The 25,242-nt window shown below is 50.5% G+C and overlaps 1 protein-coding gene across 4 annotated transcripts in view; it reads left to right on the forward strand.

Moving 5' to 3' along the window:
• Nucleotides 1-22,671, forward strand: part of PECAM1 (platelet/endothelial cell adhesion molecule 1) — a 109,625-nt gene extending 86,954 nt beyond the window's left edge. For all 4 annotated transcript variants that reach the window (XM_010856412.1, XM_010856413.1, XM_010856411.1 and 1 more), the window contains 3 exons: nucleotides 6,175-6,231; nucleotides 16,418-16,440; nucleotides 21,623-22,671. In XM_010856412.1, the coding sequence (XP_010854714.1) occupies nucleotides 6,175-6,231; nucleotides 16,418-16,440; nucleotides 21,623-21,652 (110 nt within the window). In that variant the 3' untranslated portion in view covers nucleotides 21,653-22,671. The remainder of the gene's footprint in view (nucleotides 1-6,174; nucleotides 6,232-16,417; nucleotides 16,441-21,622) is intronic.
• Nucleotides 22,672-25,242: the final 2,571 nt, after the last annotated feature.

The following is a 25,242-nucleotide window of genomic DNA, read 5'->3' on the forward strand; positions in this document are numbered from 1 at the left end:
ATCCAGCCATCTCATCCTCTGTCGTCCCCTTCTCCTCCTGCCCCCAACCCCTCCCAGCATCAGAGTCTTTTCTAATGAGTCAACTCTTTGCATGAGGTGGCCAAAGTACTGGAGTTTCAGCTTTAGTATTATTATTTACCATGCTACTAAAGATGGGTGTGTTTTATTGAGCAGTTACTAGGTGCTAAGACATGGGTGTGTCGAGAGACTGTTTGTAGGCTGCTTCACCCCTGGGTGTTTGGATGTCCTTCCAGAGGGAGCCCCCTTGCCCCAGGTCCAGCACCTTCCTTAAAAAAAAAAATTGCTTACAGACTGAGCTTGTGTAAATGAAATGCGACTTTGAAGGAGTAAGCAAGGGCTTGGCTATTTAAGGGACAAAGGCTTTTGAAAGCAGAGACTCTCTCCATGGAAACAGTGGCACCAGCATTGTGTGTGTGTGTGCCTGCTCAGTCGTGTCCAACTCTTTGCAACCTTATGGACTGTAGCCTGCCAGGCTTCTTTGTCCACAGGGTTCTCACAGGCAAGAACACTAGAGTGGGTTGCCATCTCCTCCTCCAGTGGATCTTCCCAACTGAAGGATTGAACCCGCATGTCCTGTGTCTCCTGCATTGGCAGGTGGATTCTTTTACCACTGAACCACCTGGACTTCGGGTTTTGTTTTTCTGTATGTGGTTCTCCTGGGCAGGCTGGTTTGGGGGACCAGCTCCTGGCTCTGGTCCTGCACTGGAGAGACTGACTCAGGGTGAGTTAAGTCCACAGCAAGTGCTAGAACATCAATCTCAGTTGCTTCTGGCACCACAAAAAGACATGCATATCCACCTAAGCCTCCTCAGCTCCCCCAGAGGCTGCCACACCAAGGAAGCAGCCATCCAGCCTTCCTGCCCTGCTGGGAAGCTCATTAGGACTGTTGCCAAGCACCCCACTTCCTGCTGAGGCTGAGGCCAAACCGTGTTCACTCAGCCCGGCACACCCGGGGCTGCCTTGCAGACCATGCTTCTGTTGCCTCAGCCAGAGCCACACGGTGAGGGCATTCTCCAGCTCCATCATCTGGAAGGAGCTTGGGGGTCCTTCCTTCCTCCTCTGCTTAGCTCAGTTCCAAGTACCATGTCTGCAGATGTGGGTGTGGAACCTTCCAGGCAGGGCCATCCCCTGGGGCTGGGTGCTGCCCAACAGAGCCACGGTGCCCGTAAGTCTCGGTCAGCCTGGCCCCTGGAGTTGATACTGCCCATCTGCTGGCCTACACAGGGCATCCCAGTTCTATATCTAGGCTGGATGGGGGCAGAGGTGGGGGCCACAGCCGGCCTGAAGTTCTCTCCCTCTTATTGTTTCATGGTAAAGTGATTTGCTTGTTGGGTTAACAAATTAAGGGTCTGTGATGGAGCAGCCCCAGCACAAGCAGTGAGGATGACATATGTGGTCCTCTCTCATGGAGGTGTGGCCTCTGAGGGAGTCAGGGAAACAAGGAACTGATGAGCAGACGGCGGTATTGGGTTAGAGTCAGAGCTTGCGGGAAGAGTGGGGAGTGAGGGGAAGGCCTGTAAGGTGGTTCCTCTTCTGGGTGGTCCCAGAAGGCCTCTTAGAGGGGTGGCCTTTGAGCTGGGGCCTGAAGGGCACAGGGAAGGTGGCCCCGCCAAGAGGAAGGTGGGCTAGGAGGACTAGGAGATGTGCAGGGCAGTGGGAGGTGGCCTTGAGTTCGGCTCATTTAAAGATCTGAAGGAAGACCTTAAAGGATCCTTAAATGACACTTTCGGATCCTTAAATGTCTGCAGAGCGAGTGAGAGGGAGCCAAGGCAGATGCAGCTGGAAGGACCGGGTGGGGCCACCAAAGTTCTCTTTCTATTCTAGTCCACCGAGACTGGACTGGGGGCCTTTGGAAGCCTTTAAGCAGCCAACTTCCTCCTTTAAAAATGATAATGTGATCCTTAGGGATGGTATGGAGGGCGGATTAAAGGGAACAAAAACTGAAGCCAGGTGAGAAAAGATGGGGATGGAGCTAAAGTGCTGGCAACGGATAGATTCTGGATATATGTTAGAGTCAGACCATAGCCCTGGACAAGGCATACATGGCCAGGATGAGGAAGACAGAATTTCTACATGTTTCTTGACTGAATAACCACGTGGATGTTCATGATGCCTGCGATTGGGAGCACAGGCTCAGGGGGAACCTGGTTCAATCGGGTTGAAAGTGAGAGTCTGAGAGGGTGTGGCGCAGGGCTCTGCGGCTCAGAACTGAGACTGGGTGGGTTGTGGCCGGTGGGACTTTAGGGAGGCTCCTCGCCAGCCTTCCCGTGTCTGGCCTGAGGTCCCCCATCCCTGTGCCTCGTGGGCTCCATCCCATGAGTAACAGCTCACTTCCTCCTAAGGCGGCTTCAGGCTTAGAAGGAAAAGGGAAGCACAAGAGGTCAGGGCTGCATGTGCGTGGGAAAAAGCCCCCTGTCCTCCACGCCCCACCAGGCGCTCAAGCAGACAGTGATTGCCCTGGGCTCTGGCCTTGAAGATCACTCTCTCTTTTTTTTTTTAATATTTATTTATTTATCTGGCTGTGCCGGGTCTTAGTTGCTGCCTGCAGGAGCACGCAGAATCTTTAGTTGTGGCATGTGAACTTTTAGTTGCGGCATGTGGGATCTAGTTCCCCGACCAGGGATTGAACCTGGGCCCCCTGCACTGGGAGCGTGGAGTCTTAGCCGCTGGACCACCAGGGAAGTCCCTGGCCTCTCGAGGTTCTCATCCTGGTCCCAGAGGGCCAGGCCCCACCCTTACCCTGTGCTGGCTGGGCCAGAGCGGGGTGGAGTGGTGAGGCCTACACACGAGGCCTGGAAGGCTCTGGGTTGAAGGAAACTGAAGCAGGAAGAAGGAAACAGGGCTTTGTCCTCGGAAAAGCATCCATTTTCCATTCCTTGGGGAAGCTTTCCACGTTGGCAGCATCTGGTTTTCTTGCTTGCAGGGAGGGAGGGAGGGGTTGAAGGGACAAGAGGATCCCCGGGACCGGATGAAGCAGGGGTGCTTTCGTGCCCAGCCATGCAGCTGTGGGGTCAGAACCCCCGGGGGAACTTTCCCCAGTTTGCACAAAGGTGCTGAGTGGGCTGCAGGGGCCTCGGCAGACTGGGGTAAAAATGGGAAATCTCTAAAAGACTCCAGTTGTTTTCTGGGCCCAGCCTCCTTGACAGCTAAGGGACAGTTGGGGAGTCTGGCCCAGGATGGTGTCTGCCTGCTCTCTCCTGCAGGTGGGGAATGGGGCGTTACTAGGCAGGGAGAAGACTGTGGGTTCAAGGCCACTGGTAGACTTGACCTGGTCTTGGCCAACCCAGTTCCCTATTGTCCAGGCCTCCCTCCTCTACAGACGGGATGGAGGAAGGAAAGGGGACCAGTCCAGCTCCGACCATGGCTGGCGGCTGCCCAAGTGGTCACTCGCAAGTGGAGGAGGGGTGGGAAGGAACTCGTTAAATCCCGGTTTGCTGCCTGTTTGCTCTGAGACCAATTGCTGGGAAAACCCCGTGACGTTGAAGCCATCTCTTTCTCTGTTGAACAGAGAAAAACAGAAGCCCAAACAAAGCCCCTCCGGAAACATCCCTGACAGCAGAGACAAACAGCCTGTTGGCCTGGTTTAGTCATTAGCGGGCAGCTGCTGCCACGGAGCAGCCCGAGGAGGCGGGGAGCCCTCAGTGAGCTGCAAACTTCGTCCACATGCCCAGGGGAGCCAGGAGGGTGGGGTTGGGGAGGTTCCACTGGGGCAGCTGCAACTCTGACAGCTCAACCAAGAAGTGAAACCTCTCTGTGCCCTGACTGATGCACAGAGCGATGGGATGAAAGGGAGCCAAGTGCAGCTCCTTGGATCCAGAGGGTGTCAGAGCATCCCCAAGGTGACCAGAGGTCCCTTGGGAGCCCTTTATGTGCCTGGGCATGGTGGGGTCCCCCAGAGTGTGCAGGCCCCCAGGCTTGGCTGCGCAGCCCCTTCCCTCCCTCTGCTGACCCTGTTGTGGAGGAGTGCACTGGTGCAGCGTGCAGTGTTCCAGAGCCTCCATCACAGCACTGTTTGCACGCCGCCGGCCCCGGAACCTGGAGTTCCGAAAGCTGGAGCCAGGTCCCCACTCCGTTTTCTTCTTCCACCGTGCCTGGCACACAGTAGATGTTAGGACCGTGTTGAATGAGTGACGTGTCCAGGCCTGACATTGAGTGGAGAGTCCCTCAGGGATGGGGTAGACACCATCCCCTTCCCCCCGCCCTGGCAGACATGGGGATCACTGCAGCTCCCCTCTACACCCCCAGGTCTCGTGCCATAAAGAGAGAGTGGAGAGTGTGTGGGTATCTCTGCTATCCTCTTGGAGAAAGATGGGTGTCCCGGTGTGGGGCGGGGTGCCTTGTAGCTCAGCCACTCTGCTGTTGGTGCCCTGGGGGAGTCACTATGATGCCTTCTGCAAGGTCCTGACACCCCACGTGCCCCAAGTTCAGCAGCTGAACTGAACTGCCTTCCAAGCTTTCTCCTAGCATTCAGGTCATGACCTAGGAACCGCCACATTTGTGCGTGTAAAGACCTAAAACTTCAGTGATCAGGCTGATCATGTCAAACCTTCCGGAAGGTCTGAGACAGAGACCCCTGCAGGGAGACTGACTGTTGTCTTCACTATCCCATCAAACCTTATAGATGCCTCCAGGTAGATGCGCAGGGTCTGGAATCTGGAGGCGCACAAGACCCAAGACGCTGCCCTAGAGGAGTGGGGGGTCCACCAGGGGAGACAGCTGTGGAGACAAGTAGGGTCAGTGTCATGGGCAAGTGTCCCCGAAGTGCTGTGGGAGCCCATGAAACTGCCCAGGGCCCAGGAAAGAGGGGCGTATGTAAGGGAGGATGTAGGTGTGTGAGGGTGTGTGCACCCAAGTGTAGGAGCAAAGCCGGTCCTGGGGCTCGGAGGACGAGGAGGAATGGGTCAAAACAAAAGGTCCTTGCAGTCAGTGGAGGAGTGCAGGCAGGGTCAGGGCATGGGAGAGGGGAGTCTGCTGAGTTGAGGGTGTCTTGGTGTAGTTAGAATCAATGTATGTGCCCTGGCCATCTGCCACTGAGGAAGGCGACGTCCAGGTGGCACTGCCCATGGTGGTAGGAAGCGTCACCCAGTCTGGGGGTCCGTTTCCTGATCTGTAGAGGGGGAATCCTGGCCACAGAGCACCAGGCGTCTTTCTACAATAAGGCCTCCTGGTCTCTGGTGCAAATGAGAGGGAAGTGGCAGGTTCCATCCTGAGGGTGTGAGTGTGTGTGCAATGCATGTAGATACACTGTGAGTGTGTGCACAGGAGTATATACACAACCTGTGCATGGACGTCAATTTAAACAGATGGCCGTAGTGGGCGTTCTTTGTCTCCCAAACCCTTGAGTCTCCTCTGGGTGTGACCTACACCTTAAGTTGGTTATCTTGTCTGCTGTTCAGGAAGAGTCCAGACCAGAGGATCTCAACACTGTCTGCATCTTAGAACCCCCTAGGAAGCTCTTCCCTGGAGGAGGGCATGGCAACCCACTCCAGTATTCTTGTCTGGAGAATCCAGTGGACATAGGAGCCTGGTAGGCTACAGTCCATGGGGTGCAGAGTCAGACACGACTGAAGCAACTGAGCACACACTGAGGAAGCTCTTAAAAGACCAGTGCCAGGGCCCACCCTGGACCGTCTCAATCAGAATCTGCATTGAGGCCAAGATTTTCGGCATTTGAAATCAACCAGCGCAGCTGTCTAGTGTTGTGAGCGGGTCTCCGCAGATCCTTAGAGTCTCAGTGATGCCCAGGCTCTAACCCAGACTTTCCCAAGGGTGACTGGAAGACCCTGTCCCAGCCTCTTGGGACAGGGCTGGCAGAGCAACTGGACACAGGGTCACAGTGGCTGAGAAGGAGGTAGGGGGCCGCAGAGCTGAAGACTCCAGGTCTGCATGGGGGGGTGCCTCTACCCACACCCCCAGGGTCCAGGGTCCCACAGTGGCCTGTCGGTCTCATACTTCCAGGGTGAGAGACCTAGATCTTCCAGGAAGTGGCCCGGGCTCAGTGGTGACAAGGACGCCAGGGGCTGCTGCAGACAGCACTCCTGGGGCGGGCCATGGGGTGGACCATGGGGCACCACCTTGCTTGGGGCACCCCAACATTCTCCTGCTTCAGCAGTGGCTGATCTGTCTGCTGACCTGTGCCTGGCCCCTTTCCAGGTCTGGGAACAAAGGGCACGGAGACGGTATACAGTGAAATCCGGAAAGCTGATCCTGGTGAGTGAGAGTCCCCCACACCCCCAGCCTGGGTCGGGGGGAGGGCACTTCCTATAATTTCATCCATGGGATCTCGGGTGTGGACCGGGGAAAGAAGGTACAAAGGCGACCAAAGAGAGTGCAGCGTTGGACTGGAGTTGTCGACAGTCTCTCCCCTCCACCCTGAGAAAGTGGCCATGTGTATTATTTACGTAGTCGCTGCACACTTACTGAGGGCGGGCTGCCTGCCAGGCAGACAGAGCCTCACTCGTTCACGCCCAGCTAAGGGCCGGGTGGACTGGAGCGTGTCCTGGAGCCACTGTGTGCTCACGAGGTGCCCAGCAGCCGTCCGGGCACTCCTGACCCAGACAGAGGCAGTGCAGTCCTACCCGCCTCTTCTCAGGGGCCTCGCCCGCTCCTCACACAGGCCCTGGTGCGCCAGGCTCCTGAAGGCCTCAGGCAAAGTCAGACCTCTGCTTGGAGGATATTAGCTACATCCTTTTGATGAGCACGCTGAGTCTGGGCGAGGGAGACGGGTAGGGATTCACTTCCTCTTCCTGTGATTTCTGCCCAGACCCCGCCTCACTCCTTGCCTTCACTGCTTCCTCTCAGAGAGCTTTCCCCAGGGCTGGGCAGACAAGGAACTTCGGCCGTGCCTAACAATCTCATTTTTATGTAATGATTCTAGTTCATTCTCATGAAATAAAATCCACAAAGAACCACTTTTATTTATTTAATTAAAAAAAATTTTTATTGGAGTAGAGTTGGTATACAATGTTGCGTTAGCTTCAGGCATACAGCAAAGCGAATCAGTGATACACATACATACATCCACTCGTTTCAGATGCTTTTCCTATACAGGCTATTACAGAGTCTAGAATAGAGTTCCCTGTGCTGTACAGCAGGTTCTTATTGTTCCTCAGTTGCTCAGTTTTGTCCATCTCTTTGCAACCCCATGGACTGTGGCACACCAGGCTTCCCTGTCCTTCACTATCTCCCAGAGTTTGCTCAAACTCACGTCCACTGAGTTGGTGATGCCATCCAACCATCTCATCCTCTGTCACCCCCTTCTCCTTCTGTTTCTTATTAGTTATCTATTTTTAAAAATTTTTATTCAAGTATGGTTGATTTATAATGTGTTGGTTTCAGGTGTAGAGCAAACTAGAATCACTCCCAACAATCTCGTTTTTTGGTGTAATTTTTCTATTTCATTATCATGAAATGAAATCTACCAAGAACCCCTTTTATTTATTTTTATTTCTTCATTGTAATCTAGCTGATGGACAGTATTATGTTACATTCAGATTTACTATATAAAGGTTTGGCATTTTATTATTAAATGATCACCACCTAGTAACCATCTGCTCCCAAACAGAGTTATTACAATATTACTGGCCACCTTCCTTATGTGATATATTACACTGAAAATAAGTCACAACCCAAAAAGCACAAACGTTCCGAGGGAAAACAGTCACTATGCAGATATCTTTCTCTGTACAATAGGCCTCTATTTAAGTGGATTCTTGGAAAAGGAATTATTCAAATAGGCTAGGAAACTTCAGTAAAGCCTGGCTACACCAAGGGTGGTCCACGACAGGTAAACGGTGGTCTCAGGCCCAACCCAGACCCACAGAATCAGAATCTGTACTCCCAACAAGGTCCCACGTGTTTCTGATGCTGCCAGTATTTGGAAAGCACTGTCTTACCTCAAGAGCCTGCTTGTTATCTCAACTAGGAATCGCCCCTTGATCAATCTTTTAAAAGGTGGTATTTTCATGATTAGATCAGAAACTCAGCCCCGTGGGGAACCTGACACTGACCGAATAATTTTTGAAAACCATTTCCTGGAGGATTTTTAGCTTCAGTATCTCATTTTGCATTCTTAGTATTATTCAGAGCTAGCAAAACACAAATTCAGAAACAGCCTCCCTCCGTTCTTCCAGTGTAACAGAAAGCTGAAATTCAGAGAGGGCTCAAGGTTGGTCCTGTCGGGTACTTGTATAAAAATGCCCTTTGCTTTCCTCATGGTCCCTGAGAAGGTTTGCTTTCAGTTGCTTTGGTTATGCAAAAACTCAACATTTATTAAGCACTTACTGTTGGTGCTAAGTGGTCTATATGACATTACCTCTTTCAATCCTCCACAATAAATCCCATTTTTCAGATGAGGATACGAGACTTAGCTTAAAACAGTTTCCCGAGGTTAGTGCTAGTTCCCCGATAGCTCAGTTGGTATCTTTAGACCCCGATTCGATTCCTGGGTCGGGAAGATCCACTGGAGAAGGGATAGGCTACCCACTCCAGTATTCTTGGGCTTCCCTTGTGGCTCAGCTGGTAAAGAATCCACCTGCAATGTGGGAGACCTGGGTTCAATCCCTGGGTTTGGAAGATCCCCTGGAGAAGGGAAAGGCTACCCACTCCAGTATTCTTGGGCTTCCCTTGTGGCTCAGCTGGTAAAGAATCCACCTGCAATGTGGGAGACCTGGGTTCAATCCCTGGGTTTGGAAGATCCCCTGGAGAAGGGAAAGGCTACTCACTCCAGTATTCTGGCCTGGAGAATTCCATGGACTATACAGTCCATGGAGTCACAAAGAGCTGGACACGGCTGAGCGACTTTCAGTTTCACTGAAAACTGGCCCACCCCAGAGCTGGATTCCACACTCCTGATCACCAAATGAGTTCCTTTGGTTTTGAGGAAGGGCAGCTGGTGAAGGGTGGAGACTGCAGGAACCCCAGGCTACAGGAGGCCTGGGCTCTCGGGTCACCTGAGGCCACCCAGGGAGGCCCCAGGCTGCTGGTGAAGGTCACACCCTGTGTGGATTCCCAAGAGCTAGTGTCTAGGGACCCTGCAGATTAGCCTGACAAAAGACAGATAATTAACAAGAAAAAGAATGAGGGAAGCTCCTGGAAAGCTTGCCTCCGTTGATTCTTATTTGCCTCCAGCTCAAAATGACCCTTATGCCAAAGTGGCTTATTTTAGGGTGACACACTCTGATTTTCTACTCTGCTTTAGGGCAACTGTTCTAGTGCGTTTTTTCAGGGTCCCCAGGGTGGTTCTAGATGCCTGAGTTTTCAGTCCCCAGCTGTTGGAACCCGCCTGCTCCCCTCTAGCCGAAACAGACCATAAGCTAGACCATAGAACCCAACCCAGTAGAGATTTGAGGTGGCGCAGGGCCCTGTTTTGCTGGCAGACATTTGAGCCCCTGCCCTGGTACTGCCGCATCACCAGCTGTGCAACTCTGACCAAGATGCCTCACCTCTCTGAGACTCAGTTTCTTCAACTATTAAACAGAGAAGAGACTAAATAAGAGAAGGGGATGAGACAGCAGTCCAACTCTTTGCGACCCCATGGCCTGTAGCCCGCCAGGCTCCTCTGTCCATGGAATTCTCCAGGCAAGAATACTGGAGTGGGTAGTTATTCCCTTCTCCAGGGGATCTTCCCACTCCAGGGATCGAACCCGGGTCTCCCACATTAAAGATATACTCTTTACCGTCTGAGCCACCGAGGGAAGCCCATTCTTACCAGGGTGAGCAGTCAATCCATTTTAGCTAAAAAATGCATAAGGAAAACTCGAGCCATAGAGTTCAGTGCCTGGCCCAGCGCAAGACGAGAGCCAGCTCCGGACTCCCAGGCCGGGGCACTCCTGCGGCACCCTCTGGGCCATCAGGGGTCAACTGGGGCTTGGGTCTCTCTACAGTCTGGTCTCTAACCTGGCAGCCAGCTCCTGTCAGATGGGTAGAGGAAGCCCTGGGCCTTGTAGCCAAAACCACATCGTTGCTGCAAAAGCCAGCGTCTTGGAAGCCAAGGGAGTTCCTCTTTTTGAACATTTCCCACTTGTCTGCTGCCCAAAGGAGGAGGCTGGGAGCCTTGGTTGATTCCTCTTCCCTTTTCTTTCTTTCTTTTCCTTTATCAGCCGCTCAAACCCATCACAGGGTTGATGGGGGCTCCGTTATTATTCCTGCCCTACAGATGGGGAGATGGGCCCAGAGGTGACATAGCTCACTCTGGTCCATGGCAGAGCAGGGATGGGGTGCAGGGAGCCTGGCTGCAGCGCGATGCCCTTCATAAGCTTCATGTTCCCTCTCTGTGTTGCCAAACCAACTGGTTTCCACTGTCATCAGCCTGATTAGAGCATTCAACTCTGTTGCTCTTTACAAAGTAAGAGTAATAGCATGGTGTGGTCTGGGTGACCCCAGGTGAGTCAGGGAGCCTCTCGGGACCTTGGTCACCTTCTCTGTGGAATGAGGGGCATGGGCTCGAATCTTGATGAGGGCTTCTGCAGGCGGGTTAAAATACAGGTAGTTTGGCACCACCCTTAATTCAGTAGGTTGGGAGTGGGCTGAGAACTTGCATTTCTAACAAATTCCCATGTGCGGCTGCTGTCAGGCCGGGGATATGCTTTTAGAACCATTTTCTAGATGTTCTGAGTTCTGCTCTGGTTCTCATTCAAAGGGGTAGAGTCTTTCTTACTCCCCAGCAATCCTGGAGTGATTGTTCTGGACTGGCTAGTAGAGATAACCCAGAAACGTGTGTGTGTGTGTGTGTGTGTGTGTGTGTGTACTTTAAGGGGAGGGTGTGACCCACAATAAAAATAAAAGGCCCCAGTGGAAGTAGGTCTCAGTGAGTAAGCCGAGTACAGGGCGGGGTCTTGTCTGACCTTTCCTTCTTAGTGTTTCATTCTTCCCCACCTTAGCTTCTCAGTTTCCCATCCTCTTCCAACACGCATCACTTCAGGGCTGGCTATTTTGGGAAATGGCTCACAGGACGTAGTTCTGGCACTTAGACTCCCTTTTCCCCCTGAGTGATACAAAGGAAAACTGCTTGTCTAGATAAGCCAAAGGGCATCGGGCAGGCCTGGCCCCAAGGAGCAGCTCTAGGGTGGGGCTCTGGGTAGGACCAGGGCCCTGGAGAGGGTGTTGGAGGCTGCAGGCTGAGGAGTGTCTGGGGAGCTGATGGGCTGTGGGAGGCACCAGGTCTTTGAGATCTTGGCTTTAGGCTCGAAGCTCAGTTTTTTGTTTTTTGTTTTTTAACTGTAAAAATACATAGCACTTGCCATTGTAACCATTTTTAAGTGTGCGTTTCAGTAACACTGAGTACAATCACACTGTTATACAACCATCACCACAATCCATCTCTAGGACTTTTTCATCTTTCCTAACTGATACTCCTTACCCACTAAACGATAACTTCCCAGACCCTGCCCCCAACCCCTGGCAATGACCATTCTGCTTTCTGTCTCTGTGAATTTGACCATGTTCAATTGTTTTAATCTGTCAAATCAGGGGATTGAATGAATGATCTTAAGTGGCCTTACGATCATAACATTCAGAGCCTCAGTGTCCTGTGTTTGGAAGTGATGGTCATTTGTCTATGCCTTGGTCACTCCCGACCCACGCCCTGGAACTTGTTGATGAGGGGTGGGGACTCAGTCACTTCTAAGAGTCACCCCGGGGTCCCTTGGAGTCCACCCTAATCCTTTACCCATCTTTGACTCCAGGTTTGCCCTTCAAATCTGAATTAAGTCCTGGGTCTCAGGACCCATTGCACTGTGTTGCTGCTGCTTTTGTGTTAGTCCGAGGCCAGCCTGGATGCTTCTCTGTACTGCAGCCCGATGGAAAACATGTTCAGTAGGAGCCCTGGGGTTTGATCTCAGCTCCACCTTCATCAGGTTGTAGGACTTTGCCCCATCCCCAATTCTTGTCACCAATTAGTTTCCTTGTTGTTGAGTTGCTAAGTCCTGTTCAACTCTTTGCAGCCCCATGGACTGTCCATGGGATTTCCTAGGCAAGAATACTGGAGTGGGTTGCCATTTCCTTTTCCAGGGGATCTTCCCAACCCAGGGATCGAACCTGAGTCTCCTGCGTTGGCAGGCGGATTCTTTACCACTGAGCCACCAGGGAAGCCCAGTTTCCTCATTAATTCTCAATAAAATGCCCTTGGCCTCAGCGGAGTTGCTGCAAGGTGAACATCTCGGTGTGTCTCAGGAATGCACATGGCCGTTGAGTGGATAAGGGCTGTGGTGGGCAGGTGAGTTCTATAAAACAAGGAGGAAGGAGGCAACTCTTCCAACTCATTACCTCCCACTGAGTCTTGACCACAGTCTTACACATCTGCTATTCTGTTGTTTTTCTGATAGTTGAAAATGTATTGAAAAATTCAAATTAATTATTAATATGTTGTTAACAGTGGCTCAAGCACAAATGGCGCTGTGTTTCTTCTTACTCTTAACTCTTCCAACACCTGAAATAAGCATTTTTAGGAGATAGTGAAGGACAGGGAAGCCTGGCATGCTGCAGTCCATGAGGGTGCAAAGAGTCAGACACCAACCACTTGGCAAACTGAACCACAGAGTACTAATTATAGTAGCGTAACTAGAAAAATTTGTATTAAAGCTTATTTTCCCATTGGAGTTACTTTGGTTTTTATTTTTTTTACACATATACATGTATCTATTCTTTTGCAAATTCGTTTCCCACTTAGGTTGTTACATAATATTGAGCAGAGTTCCCTGTGCTCCTCTATTGGGTTGGCCAAAAAGTTTGTCTGGGTTTGCCACACCAGCGGCTAGACTAACCCGAAAGAACTTTTTGGCCAACTTGCTGACACACACGTCTTCCTGTCCCAGCAATTAACTGTTCGTCCTAGGCAAGGAAATCTCTCCACCTTTGAGCTGCTTCACTTTCAGCCATTAGACCATTCTTTGCTACATGTTCCCTGCCTATTAGGGAGGGAAGGAGAGGGTTTCTCAGAACTAAGAAGACTTTATCAGAAAGAGACCAAGCTGAAGTCAGCCTCAGGAGAAAAAGAGAACTAGCCCCGAAGACACAGCCGGAATTAATGGGTGGAGAAGGAGATCTTGCCTCTCAGGAAACTTCAGCTTTCTCAGGAGTGGAGAAAATGCTGACAATTGCCTCATAATTTAGATCTGCAAGCTTAGCACTTTAGGTCTTTCAAGTTATTTCCTTTCCACTTATTTTGCCCGAGATTAGGATTTGTCAGCAATGCATGCTAAGTCCCTCCAGTTGTGTGACCCCATGGCCCGTAGCCCACCAGGCTCCTCTGTCCATGGGATTCTCCAGACAAGAATATTGGAGTGCATTGCCATGGCTTAGTCATCAGCTGCACTCAGCCTGGTTGAGCCTTGTGTGAACTGGAATTCCTGGCTAGCCCAGGAAGTTTGTACCTTCACTCTGATTCAGCACTTGATGGTTTCAAAGGGCTCCAGCGTATCCTGAAAGTACTTTATAAAATGGTTTGCAGTTCATCCAAAACATAACTTATTAACATATATTTACTCCAGTTTTAAAGATCAGAGCATAAGTGGTTTCTCATAATTAATTAACAACACAGTCAGTTCTTCCCTCTGAGAGCGCTCAGGCCTAGGATAAGATTTGCAGTTTAGGGCAGTGGTTCTCAACGCAATAGACCTTTGGCAGTGTCTGGAGACATTTTTGGTTATCATAATTTGGCAAGGGGTGGGGAAAGGGGTTGCTCCTGCATCTAATGGGCGGCGGCCAGGGATACTGGTAAACATCTTATAACACACAGGACAAGCCTCTTGACAAAGAATTATCCAGCCCAGGATATCAGTAGTGCCAGCATTAAGAAATTCTGGTTTAAAGGAATTAATTTCCTGTGACTTCCCCAAGACAGGAGCTGGTTTTCCTCCCTAGAAGTTGTGTGTCCCTCCTTGGAGGTGTCCTGGGCACCTCCCACCTGATGACTTGTGGTTCTAGGGAGAGATGCCAAGTCCTGCTCCAGACACTAACCTCTGTCTTCTGGGCCTCGCAGGGCCCACCTCCTTCACTCAGCCTCCCTCTTCTACTTTCTCTTTGCCTGGAATTCAGACTTCCAGGCTTCTTCTTAAGGGAGAACTCCAGTAGACCAGGGAGGGGCTGATCATGGAGAGTCATGATCAGAGGAGGGCCCTGTGCCATGCCCTCTCTGGGAGGGAGGAAAGAGCACTTGAGGGCCTGTGCCCCCTCTCCACACCCATCTTGAGAGGCCCAGAGCAAACTAGGCCCATGGGCACTGCTAGCCTGCCCCCAGGGTGGCCTCTGCTACTTCAAGGAGATAAAACTTACTCCATTAAAAAAAAAAAAGGGACACTACCCACAAGATTCTAGTACCAACAACAAGTGTGTGTAGCTTGGTGCTCCATCAGTATTATCAGTATAATCAGTGTTATTATAAGTAAGTAAGTAAGTGAAGTTGCTCAGTTGTGTCCGACTCTTTGTGACCCCATGGACTGTAGCCCACCAGGCTTCTCTGTCCATGGGATTCTCCAGGCAAGAATCCTGGAGTGGGTTGCCATTTCCTTCTCCAGGGTATCTTCCCAACCCGGGGATCGAACCCGGGTCTCCAGTATTGCAGGCAGACACTTTAACCTCTGAGCCACCAGGGGGGAAGATATTAGAATAATACATTATGAATGTGTTATTATAATACGTTATCAAATATATTACATTCAAATGTTGGTATTCCGAGTCTATATTGCATTAGGAAATGAGGCTCTCGCTCTCGTGGGTCTGATTCCAGAAGCCCTGGGGCTCTGAAGGAGCGGGAAGCATGGGGTCCTTTGGGTCCTCCAGGTCAGGTTTGGCTGGGGGTGGGGGGTGCTGCCCACGGCCTCACTCAATGTGTGGAAGTTCACACAATGGCTTGACTTGTTGGTCGGGCTGACTCATCCATTTGGCCCTTGACGCCTGCCTCTGGCCTAGCCAGGACAGAAGGGGGCCCCTTAGGAACTCCTGGCCCTGTTCCCTCTAGAAGAGACGCACAATGGAGCTGTGATAAGACAGGGTTTGAGGGGGAAGTGGACTGGTGGAAACAGGATATTTTTAAATTCAAGAAAGAAACAGAAGGTTGTGACTCCTGTTGTGACAGTCGGGCCCCGGGACAGCCAAGATTCAGAAGGGGCTTGAACTTGGGGGGCGGCGGAGGGGACCGGGTAGAAACCAAGGTCCCTAGGATTGCCTCTCAAGGAAGAACGAGGATTTGGGGGTAAGGAGGAGGGTATGGCCCTCCACCACCTTCAAGAATAGCAACCACCCCCAAAACTCTCATTTCCCTTGGGCCTTCCCCAGGATTCCATGTCTTCAGAGCTAGGGCCATAGTGGGCTATTTGGGATATCAGCCATAGCAGGTAGGCCACCCCCCCATTCGGAAACTCTGCTGTTCGTGGAGTCTGGTCCTGTTCAAGGGCTAATCACAGCCCTCTCTCACCTCTTGTAGTAAAAACCACCTCTAAGTAATGCAGGTGGTCACTCACCTTTGGTGGAAGGCCTCCTGTTCCCCTGGGCCTTTCTCACCCTCCTTCTCACCTTCTGGACAAGTCTCGGCATGCCCCCCAGCAAGAAGACTGTGTGATCTCCACACAGTTGGGCTGATGCTGCCTTCCAGGGCCAGGGGATGTGGCGCCCTGCCCTTCAGACAGCAGTTGAACTCTATATGCCATGGGCGTTGGCCTTGTTTATGCTTTCTGCTCCATGGATCCCACTCCTGGGAATAGTCAAACTAGTATGAACCATGCAAATAGCTTTATTCCCAGAGAGGATACTGGCGGCATCATATAAAATAGCAAAAACTGGGAAAGAACCTAAGTTTTTAAAAGTAAGGAACTGGTTTAATAAACAACTGCATACTCGTGGAATAATGACTAAATAGCTGCTAACAATTATGTTTCTAAAATCACACCATGTGTAAAAGAGAGGCTCTAAAATGGCATAGACTAGATAATTATAACTTCCCCCCACCCCACCCTCCCCCCGCCCAAAAAACACAAAAAACTCTACTCTTATGGGAAAATGACTGGAAGACATTTCAGTCAACCTTGGAACCAGAGAGAATTTTTACCTGCTTCCTACTTTTCCATAATTTTCAGGTTTCTTTTTTCCCCTCTAAAATAGTATGTGCTATTAAGTTAAAAAAAAAAAACCAAAACTGTTTAAAATGTCAAATGAGCTGCCAGGAACTTTATATGCTTGTCACATGGAGCCACAGGGTCCTGGGGAAGCTACCTGTGGGCAGAGGAGCCATAAACCTGGGCACCCAGGAGGCATGAGGGCTGGGGTCTCCTGCACAGCCAGCTCGCACCTCCCCGCTGTCTCTTTCCTTGGCCTGCCCAGCCTCTGAGACATTGGCATGGGGAGCCTAACTCTCCTTGTGCTCTTCATCCTGCTCACCTTTGCCTTATCCTTTGTTTTGCAGATTTCGTGGAAAACAGATATTCTGTAAGTACATGTTTCATATGCATTATTTTTTTAAAAAAATAGTCCATTCAACAGTGAAATATTTCCAGGCTTACTCCATCTTCTGCAGCCCCAGCAAGGACACCCCTGGACTAGCCTTGTCTGTTTTACCCCAGAACCCTGGGCTCTTCTGACCAGCCTGGTGCTCAGGCTGTCGGATTTTCTAGGCCTGCTGTGGTTTTGAAATTCTCTCCCACCGTTTCCGTCATTCCTTCGCAGCCCACTTAGGACACGAAAGCCCGAAAAGGGCCTGCAGGGTTGGAAATCTAGGGTGCTCAGTTCAAGATGAGCAGAGTCCATATTCCCTCTGAGTCCAGGTCCTTGGAGGGTGACGAGGGGTGGGATGGGCAGTGCAGATTCGGGGGGTGTAGTTACCCTCACATACCAGACCCTCTGCTGTGGGGGACATGGAAGGTCTTTGACCCAGTGAGGAAATCAGGGAGATTATCTCAGGTGAGAAATTTGCTGCTCCAGAGACCACAGAAACAGAAGCGAGGCGCTTCATGCTGCCTGGTTAGCAGCTTCTTCCCCAAGGAAAGGGTCATGCGGATAGGCCATGAGGAACGAGCCCATAACAGCCACGTCCAGGTAGAAAGATCTTCAGGGGCTGAGGTCTGAGGGCTGGGGAGATGGCGGAAGCTCTGGCAGCAGGATGGGAGCAGACGAGGGTGCCCGTGAGGAGTGATGGGGGGAAAGGTGAGGTAGCGCTTGCTTCGAAAAGACTCAAGTACCTCATCATGAGGTTTCATTCTGTAGCTAGTGGAAAATATAGGAAGCTGCCACTTGGCAGATAGGAATGCTTACAAGAAGTGCAGAAGGGGACTTCCCTAGTGGTCCAGTGGTTGGGAATCCACACTCCCAATGCTGCGGGGGCATGGGTTCAATCTTTGGTTGGAAACCTAAGATTCTGCATGGTGTAGTTAAAAAAAAAAAAAATGGCTCAGAGGTCCAAGTTCAAGTTTTGCAAAGACCCATCTCCCCTTATCTTCCACTCTCCACCTCTTTATGAGCTGCCCAGGAGCATAGAAGTTAACTGGGCAGCTAGCATCTTAAGGAATAAGGTGTTTGCCTCTCAGATTGCTTCTTTAAGGTCTGGGAAGAACTTTCAGCAAGATTGCTGGTAGCCCCTTCCAATGGGCCCCCAGCTTCCTTTGTTTTGCCCGAGTCTGAATTCTTGTCAAACAGAGAACTTATTATGTCTTTGACAGACAGGAAGCTGCTGACATTCTTGTGATGGAGGAAGGCTATCAATTTAAGGAAAAGAGGAATGAAATGAATGTCTTTTTCTAGCCTAAGCCCCCTCAGATATCTGAAATCAGAGACGATCGCATTTGAAGGACACTGGGGGTGTGGGGGGAGGTCAATTTAGAGCAGAATAGCTTGCCCAGGATGACCCAGCTTGTTAACTGCAGAGCCAGGGCTGGAAAACCTACATCTCCAAGCTCCGCAGCCAGTCCACACCGCAAGACTCCCTCCAAGAGTGATGTCACTGTCCCGGCCATCACAGCTTTGAGAGTGTGGAAAGTGAGAACTTTGCTCCATGGACCTTGTGGGACCCAAATAAAGAGATATTCTGCTGATGCACTAATCATGGTGTGTCCACCCAAGGCAGGTTTGCTGGACCTCGAGACCGACTTATTTACTTTGTCTTCAATCCAAACGATCTCTCTGGACAGAGGCTGCGAGCTCTAGGACAGACAGAACTTTCCGTTTGCCCAGAAGCAGGCCCAGGAGTCTGCTCCTGAGAGCTCACCCGTGGCTGGTCCTGCCCCCCAAAATAATTAAGTCTTCTGGCGGGAGCACAGGGATTCCCAGCCGTTGGGAAAGGCATTTGGAATCTTGACGCGAAAGCATCTTGTTTATAAACGACACAGGTATAGTTTCCCTAATAATCAGCTGGCAAGGGTCAGGAGAAAATTAATTGAAATGCCCAGAAGGAAATGGGAGGGGATTTCCTTCCTGAAATCAAACCTGGCGATCATTCCCAGTTGTTTAATAGCCATTGCTTCTGAAAACATATTGGAGGAAATATCTTAACAATGAGATAGCCGCTTAGCCAAATACTAATTTAGTATTGTTTGACTTGCTTCAATGGCACATTCTGACTTCATTTTTCCTCTGCCATTTTTGCCTTGTTTATAAATCGTGTTTGTGGCCCAGGCAGACAGATAACATGAAAGAGAACAGCCTGTACTTAAAGGGATGAATCTGAACCTGTGTGGCTCTCAGGATCTTGTAAATAACTTGCCTTCTTACTAAAAAAAAAAAAAAAGGCAATTCCTAGTTACAGCTCACCTCCTTCCTTCCCAGGAGCCAGCAGACAGCTGGAATACGATGGGAATGGCCCAGGATTGGGGATCAAAAGGCTGGGGTCTGGGTTCCAGCTCTCTAGTCAAGCCTAAGCTTCCCCATCTATAAAATGGAGATGGTGATGACAATAGCAAAAACAGTAAACATCTATCTATTAAGGAGTTTCTTAGGGCTTCCCCCATGGCTCAATGGTAAAGAATCTGCCTGCCAGTGCAGGAGACAGGGGTTTGATCCCCAGGCTGGGTAGATCCCCTGGAGAAGGAAATGGCAACCCACTCCAGTATTCTTGCTGGGGAAATCCCATGGACAGAGGAGCCTGGCAGACTATACAGTCCATGGAGTTGCAAAAGAATCAGACATGGCTTAGTGACTGAAACAACAACAGCAGCAAGAAGCTTCTTAAGAATGAGAAACATTTCTTAGATGAGAACTACTTGTGCAAAGTACTTGCAGATTGAAAACTATCATGGAAAACCTAGATATCTATTTTAAAGTTCTTTTCCTCAGACACTCTGGCAGCATAGGGTATGGATGGGGAATTTACTTTGCTTGGCCCTAAAAGGCCCCTGTCACATGAGGAGAATATAGCAGTTGCTTACCCAAGACCCAGGATTCAACTCAAGCCAACCTTTGACTTAGGAAGCAGAGCCCCACATTAAAACTTGACCCTTCCCTGATAGCTCCTTATTAGACATGTCACTTTGGGCAGATTTCCTAACCTCTTGGGACCTTAGTTGCCTCATCTATAAACTGGAGGAAATAGAACCCTCTCATTTGGTTGTTGCAAGGATTAAGCAGACACCCAGCACAGATCTGCTTCATTGGAAGTGCACAGAAGAGGCACATTCAAGAAGCAGGAAGTAGAAATCCCAGGAGTGTTAGAAGCAAAATGACCCTTGAGACTGTCCACACCATGTTCTGGCCAAAAGTGGGCTGATTTCTTGGCGGTTCTCATGTGCCTGACAGCTGGGCTCTGATTTAAAACCAGGCAAGCACAGCCTTGGATGGGAGTGTGTCAGCCTTTAGTTCAAAACCCCCAAAGTCTGGACAACTGTGGCCCTGCCCTTCCCATCCTTGGAGCTGTTCCTGCAGCAGCTCCCTGAGCTCACTTCCCCTGGAAAGGGCAGCGGAGGTGTCTGGTGGAGGACTTGGTCCCGGGCCTGCAGAAAGGCTGGACACCAGGGTCACTCCTCCGGGCCAAGTGGAGGAAGTGGAGGAAGGGCAGCTGCCAGGGCTGGCGGGCCTCCAGCCCCCGGGGGCCAGCACAGCTCTCTTGGCCTGCTTTGCGCGGGTCTCTCTTGGCAAAGGAGGAGACAGAGCCTTGGCCTTCCAGCTGGAGCCCCACAGACCTGCATCCTTCCGAGAGGTTCCTCAGACCTGGCAGGACCAGAACGAAACAGGGACTCCATCTCAGCCAACCCTCAGGGAGACAGACAGAACCCCATCATGGTGTTCCCAAGACCCAGGCCAGTCCCCACAACTTCTCCTGCCTCCCTGGCTTCCACCTACTGCAGGGTACACTCAGTGCTCACAGAGGGCCCAGTGTCATGCACTCAGGTGCTGCCTGCTCTTCCAGACTCACTGTTGCCCGGGGGCCCTCTACTTGGGAATTTCCCAGCCTGCTCCCCTCTTGCCCCTTTGCTCCATCCATTCATCAAAATCCACCCCTCTCTAGCCTTTCAACTCCTTCTGCAGGTCGTTAGGACCTCTTCCACTTTCTATTTCATGGCAGTGTTGTTTGTCAGTAATTGATAGTATAGAAAACTCTTGGGGGCAGTTTCTTGCATTCTTAGCAGGAAAACCAGTGCCTGGGTCAGACGGAGGTCCCCTCATGGAGCGGCATGAGGTAACACAAATACCACATGGAACAGTCAGAGAACACTGTAAGCTGGCACATGGAATTAAAAATAATTTTTTTTTCACTTTTATTGTGGCGAAATACACACCACATGAAGTTTACCATCTTTCAGCGTACCATTCATTCAGTGGCATTAAATCCAATCTCATTGTTGTGTGACCACTGCCAAATCCACAGAACTTTTCATCATCCCAGACCCAAAGTCTGCACCTGTTGAGCCCTAATTTCCTGTTCCTCCTGCCTCCCAGAATGGCAGCCACCGTCCTGCTTCATGTCTCTAGGAACTGGGCTCTTCTGAATACCCCCATTTAAGTGGAATCATACAATATTTGTTCCTTTCGTGTCTATCTTATTTCACTTAGCATATTGTTTTCAGGGTTTATCCATGTTGAAATGAATCAGAATTTCATTCTTTTTAAAGGCAGAATCATATAATTTAGAACTCTTTTAAAAATTTAATCATTTGAGTTTGGTCTTTCATTTTTTTAAATTTAAAAACAGACCTCTGGGCTTCTCTGGCAGTCCAGTGGTTAAGACTCAGGGCTTTCACTGCAGGGGGTCACAGGTTCAATCCCTGGTCAGGGAACTAAGATCCTGCAAGCCAAGAGGCATGACCAAAAACAAACAAACAGGCAAACAACAACAACAAAAAAACAAAACAGACCCAGAGAACGTTAACTTAGAGATAGAGTTGGAGTAAGACACCGGGTGTTTCTTAGTCTTCCTGTGTGGGTGCTTGATGAAATTGGTTGAGAGTCTGCTGTGCGGCGTGTATGTGGGGAACAGAGGCTGCAGACCCCACAGAACAGACATGGAGAGAAAGATGAATGAATCTGGGCAGGAGCTGCCCCCACAGGGTGGGGGGTGCCCACGGATGACGGTTCTGCTGTGCCGTCTTGGAGAAGTGCTGGGTGCAGTTTTGTGTATCTTTCCACCAAGCCAGTCTTCAGTCTTGAAGGGTGTGACCATAGCGTGTCCTGTCTCTTGTCACTGCAGAGAACGGAAGGCTCCCTGGACGGGTCTTAGGACTCCGTGAGCACACGCGCCTGCCTGGGAGGATGCCCACATTCCGAGAAGAACAGATGATTCCCGTATCGCAAGAGTCTTGCGCACTTATTTACGGACCTGCCCTGCTCCCACCGAACGTAGCAATTCGTCAGGCCAAGCCACCAGTTTTTAAATCCATCTTAACTACTTTTATGTTGGGTATAAAGAGCTAACAGACGGGCTGGTTAGTTTCCCACACAGCCTGCCTCCCAGCAAGTTGGAGCATCCTCGGGAGTGGAGAGTGGCAGCCAGAGGTTCAGGGTAAACTGGCCATTGGGATATTTTGAAACTTGAATATTTTGTCTTGTGTAGAAATCGAGAACTTGTCCAAGTACCCTCATGTACAGAAGCCGGTTTCTGTTTTGCAGTCAGTTCCCCCTAGAGAGTGGCCTAGCTTAGGGGCTAGTTTTTCTCTTTGCCTTTGCTCCTTTGAGGGTCTGTGGTTCTAGGCAGTCCTTGTTCCTTGGAAGTGCTCAGCACGGACTGGACAGCTGCACCCTGTCCTCTCCATGACCTCTCCTGCCACAACTGGGAGAACAAAGCTGCTTGGGAGCAACTCTTTTGAGATGCCAACTTGAAGACAAGGTTCATTTCTGGGCAATGCACCAAATAGAAAATGAAGTTGGACAAAGCACAGATGTTCTTAGGCTGGTTTTCTATCCCCTTTCTTTCTTTTCCTCTACCACGCTGAAGGCCAAAGGACAGGAAGATGGCTGCCTCCAGCAAATTTTTTTTTTTAATAGAAAAATGAAATGCATATTTTTCTTACTAATTTTTTGTTATTTATTCCTTGCTAAAAGGAATGGTCTCCCGAGGTCCTCAGGTGTTTCTGATGGTGTCCTGAGTGTGGACGAGAGGCTGTGGCCCTTCTGTGGCGGGATTGCACTAGTGAGCATGCCCCGCTGCAGCCACCTTCCTCGTCCTCCTCGGCTACGCAGTGCAGGGGCCCTGCGGGGTGTTGTATTAAATAAATCTGATCTTCACTCTTCACAGACCCGTGAGATGTCATCTTCTGAGAGGCCATACACATACAGAATATCTGTCATGCCCGAGGACGCCTCCATCAAAGCCTAGGAGGCCACAGAGAGAACCACGCAGGTTCTGTCAGCAGGCCAGGGCCTCCATGGGCTTCGCTGAGGCCAGAGGTAGTCTGAGTCAGGCACACTGAGTCATTAATATCCATCAGGGGCTACTTCAGTGTTGGCTTCGCAACTGAAGCTTGCTTGCTAGGCTGTTACCAGATTGAGCAAAAACAGTAACAACCCCCACCCACCCCCACCCCCACACCCTGCTGCCACCCAAAACCAGGATGCCCGGTTGCATTTGAATTCCAGATAAACAACAAATAATTTTTGAGTATAAGTATGTCCCATGTAGGGCTTCCCTTGTAGCTCAGTTGGTAAAGAATCTGCCTGCAGTGCAGGAGACATGTTCGATTCCAGGGTTGGTAAGATCCCCTGGAGAAGGAAATGGCAACTCACTCCAGTCTTCTTGCCTGGAGAATCCCGTAGACAGAGGAATCTGGCAGGCTACAGTTCCTGGGGTTGCAAGAGTTGGACACGACTTAGCGACTAAACCACCAACCGCTACATGTCCCATGTAACGTTTGGAACATACTGACACTATTAAAAACATTCATTTATCTGAAATTCAAATTTAACTAGGCATCTTACATATCTGGTAACCCTACTGGCAAAGCGCCCTCCCACCCCTCAAAACCTCCAGACCCACCCTCCCCTGTGGCCTCAGACCAGACCTCCCCACCCACAGGCCAGGGCCCCATCGCAGCTGCACCACCACCGCACCCACCCCCACTCCCCTACCCCCCACCCCCTCCTCTGGGCCTGAAGGTGTCCTGACTCTGTCAGCCTGCAGCTGCAAAAACTTGAAGGAGCCTCTTAGATTCTTCATCTTTAAGATAAGATGGTTAGACTAACATTTGGAGGGTAGAGGTTCTTTTCAAAATATGATGGAAGCTATGGATGCACACATACGCATACAATGTTGTATCACAGAGATGCTGTACAGTTTCCCAGTGTTCAGGGCCATGGACTCGGGGCAGGGACTGAGGATTAGACCAGGGGTCCCCAGCCTCTGGGCCGTGGACCATTACCTCCTGTCCGATCAGCGGCGGCGCTGGATCAGAAGGAAAGTGCACAATGAATATAATGCATTTGGATCATCCGGAAACCAACCCCCACCCCCGGTCTGTGGAAGAATTGTATTCCATGAAATTGGTCCCTGGTACCAAGAAGATTGGGGACGACTGGATTAGATGGTCTCTAACAGCCTTCAAGCCTGATAGTCAATGTGTCGGTGATTTGGGAAGCGCCCTGAGCCCCCTTGTCAACCCCTCGATCTCTTGTTGCCACCAGAGCATGGCCATTGCTATGGAAACGGGAAACCTTGTTCACACTGCTTATGATTTATTTACGGAGCATAATTGGGTCTTTATTTTTCCCCTCAGTCTACATGTCTGAGGAAGAGAACATACACACACACTCAGGGATCTTTCTTTCAGGATATTTAATGGCTAAAGTCTCTCTGAACCCAGCTTCCTGGTTCCAGTGTCCTAACCTGCTACCAAGCATCTAAGCCTGAGCTGTCACTTAAAGGGAGGGCCCAGTCACCATTTCCAGGAAAGAAAGGACATTTTTCTCGGCTCGCGAAGTCATTAGTTAGAGCTCCCTCTTGTGTCCTTATGTTGTCATAGATCATTAGAGAAGAAACCACTTATAAAAGACTGAGGAGAATTTTTTCCCTCTTCTGAGAACCCACAGGCGGTCAGCTACCCATTTCATAAGCACATACTGAGCTCTCCCCCAGCAGGAACTGACTGACCAAACTCTCGCACCCCAGCGTAGACTCAAGATGGGTGAAGTGACCCCAAGGTCAGCATACATTCATTCATGCATGCAGTGGTTTTCTACGAGGCTGATTTTATCTCCCGGGGTCGATGGGCAGTCTCTGGACACAGTTTTAGTTGTCACAGTCGGGTGGGGGTGCGACTGGCATGTTGGCGGGTAGAAGCCAAGGATACCATTAAGTATCCTGCAATGCACAGGACAACCCCTGTGATAGAGGAAGATCAAGCCCAGAATGCCCAAAGTGCCAGGGCTGAGCAGCCCTGCAGCAAGTAGTGTATTCACTCAGCAAGCTTGTATCCATCCATCTGTTTTCCTGACACTGGTGGGAATAGGAAGATTATAAGAATCACATGTCACCTGATCTCCTGTACAATCTAGTAGAGAGGGAGGTGAATAGAGAGCCAGTTACAACAGTGGGACAAAGGTGGTGATGGAGAAATTCAAAGGAAACGGGGACACGGGGCAGGGAGCTCCTAACAAAGATTTTGGGGGATCAGAGAAAGTGTCCAAGATGAAGTGTCTAACTGAGGGTAGGCAGAGGGTAGCAGGTGGAAAAGGTGGAGTGAGGAGCAAGGAGCAGGACCGAAAACAGGGGGACACTGCTCAGGCCTCAAGACAAGGGAGAGGATGGTGTTCCCAAGGAATACCAGGGAAACGGCCTGTCAGCCCTGTGACCCAATCAGTCCTCTTCAAAAACACACC

Source organism: Bison bison, unplaced genomic scaffold, assembly GCF_000754665.1.
Source record: "Bison bison bison isolate TAMUID 2011002044 unplaced genomic scaffold, Bison_UMD1.0 scf7180017864371, whole genome shotgun sequence".
Lineage (NCBI taxonomy): Eukaryota > Metazoa > Chordata > Mammalia > Artiodactyla > Bovidae > Bison > Bison bison.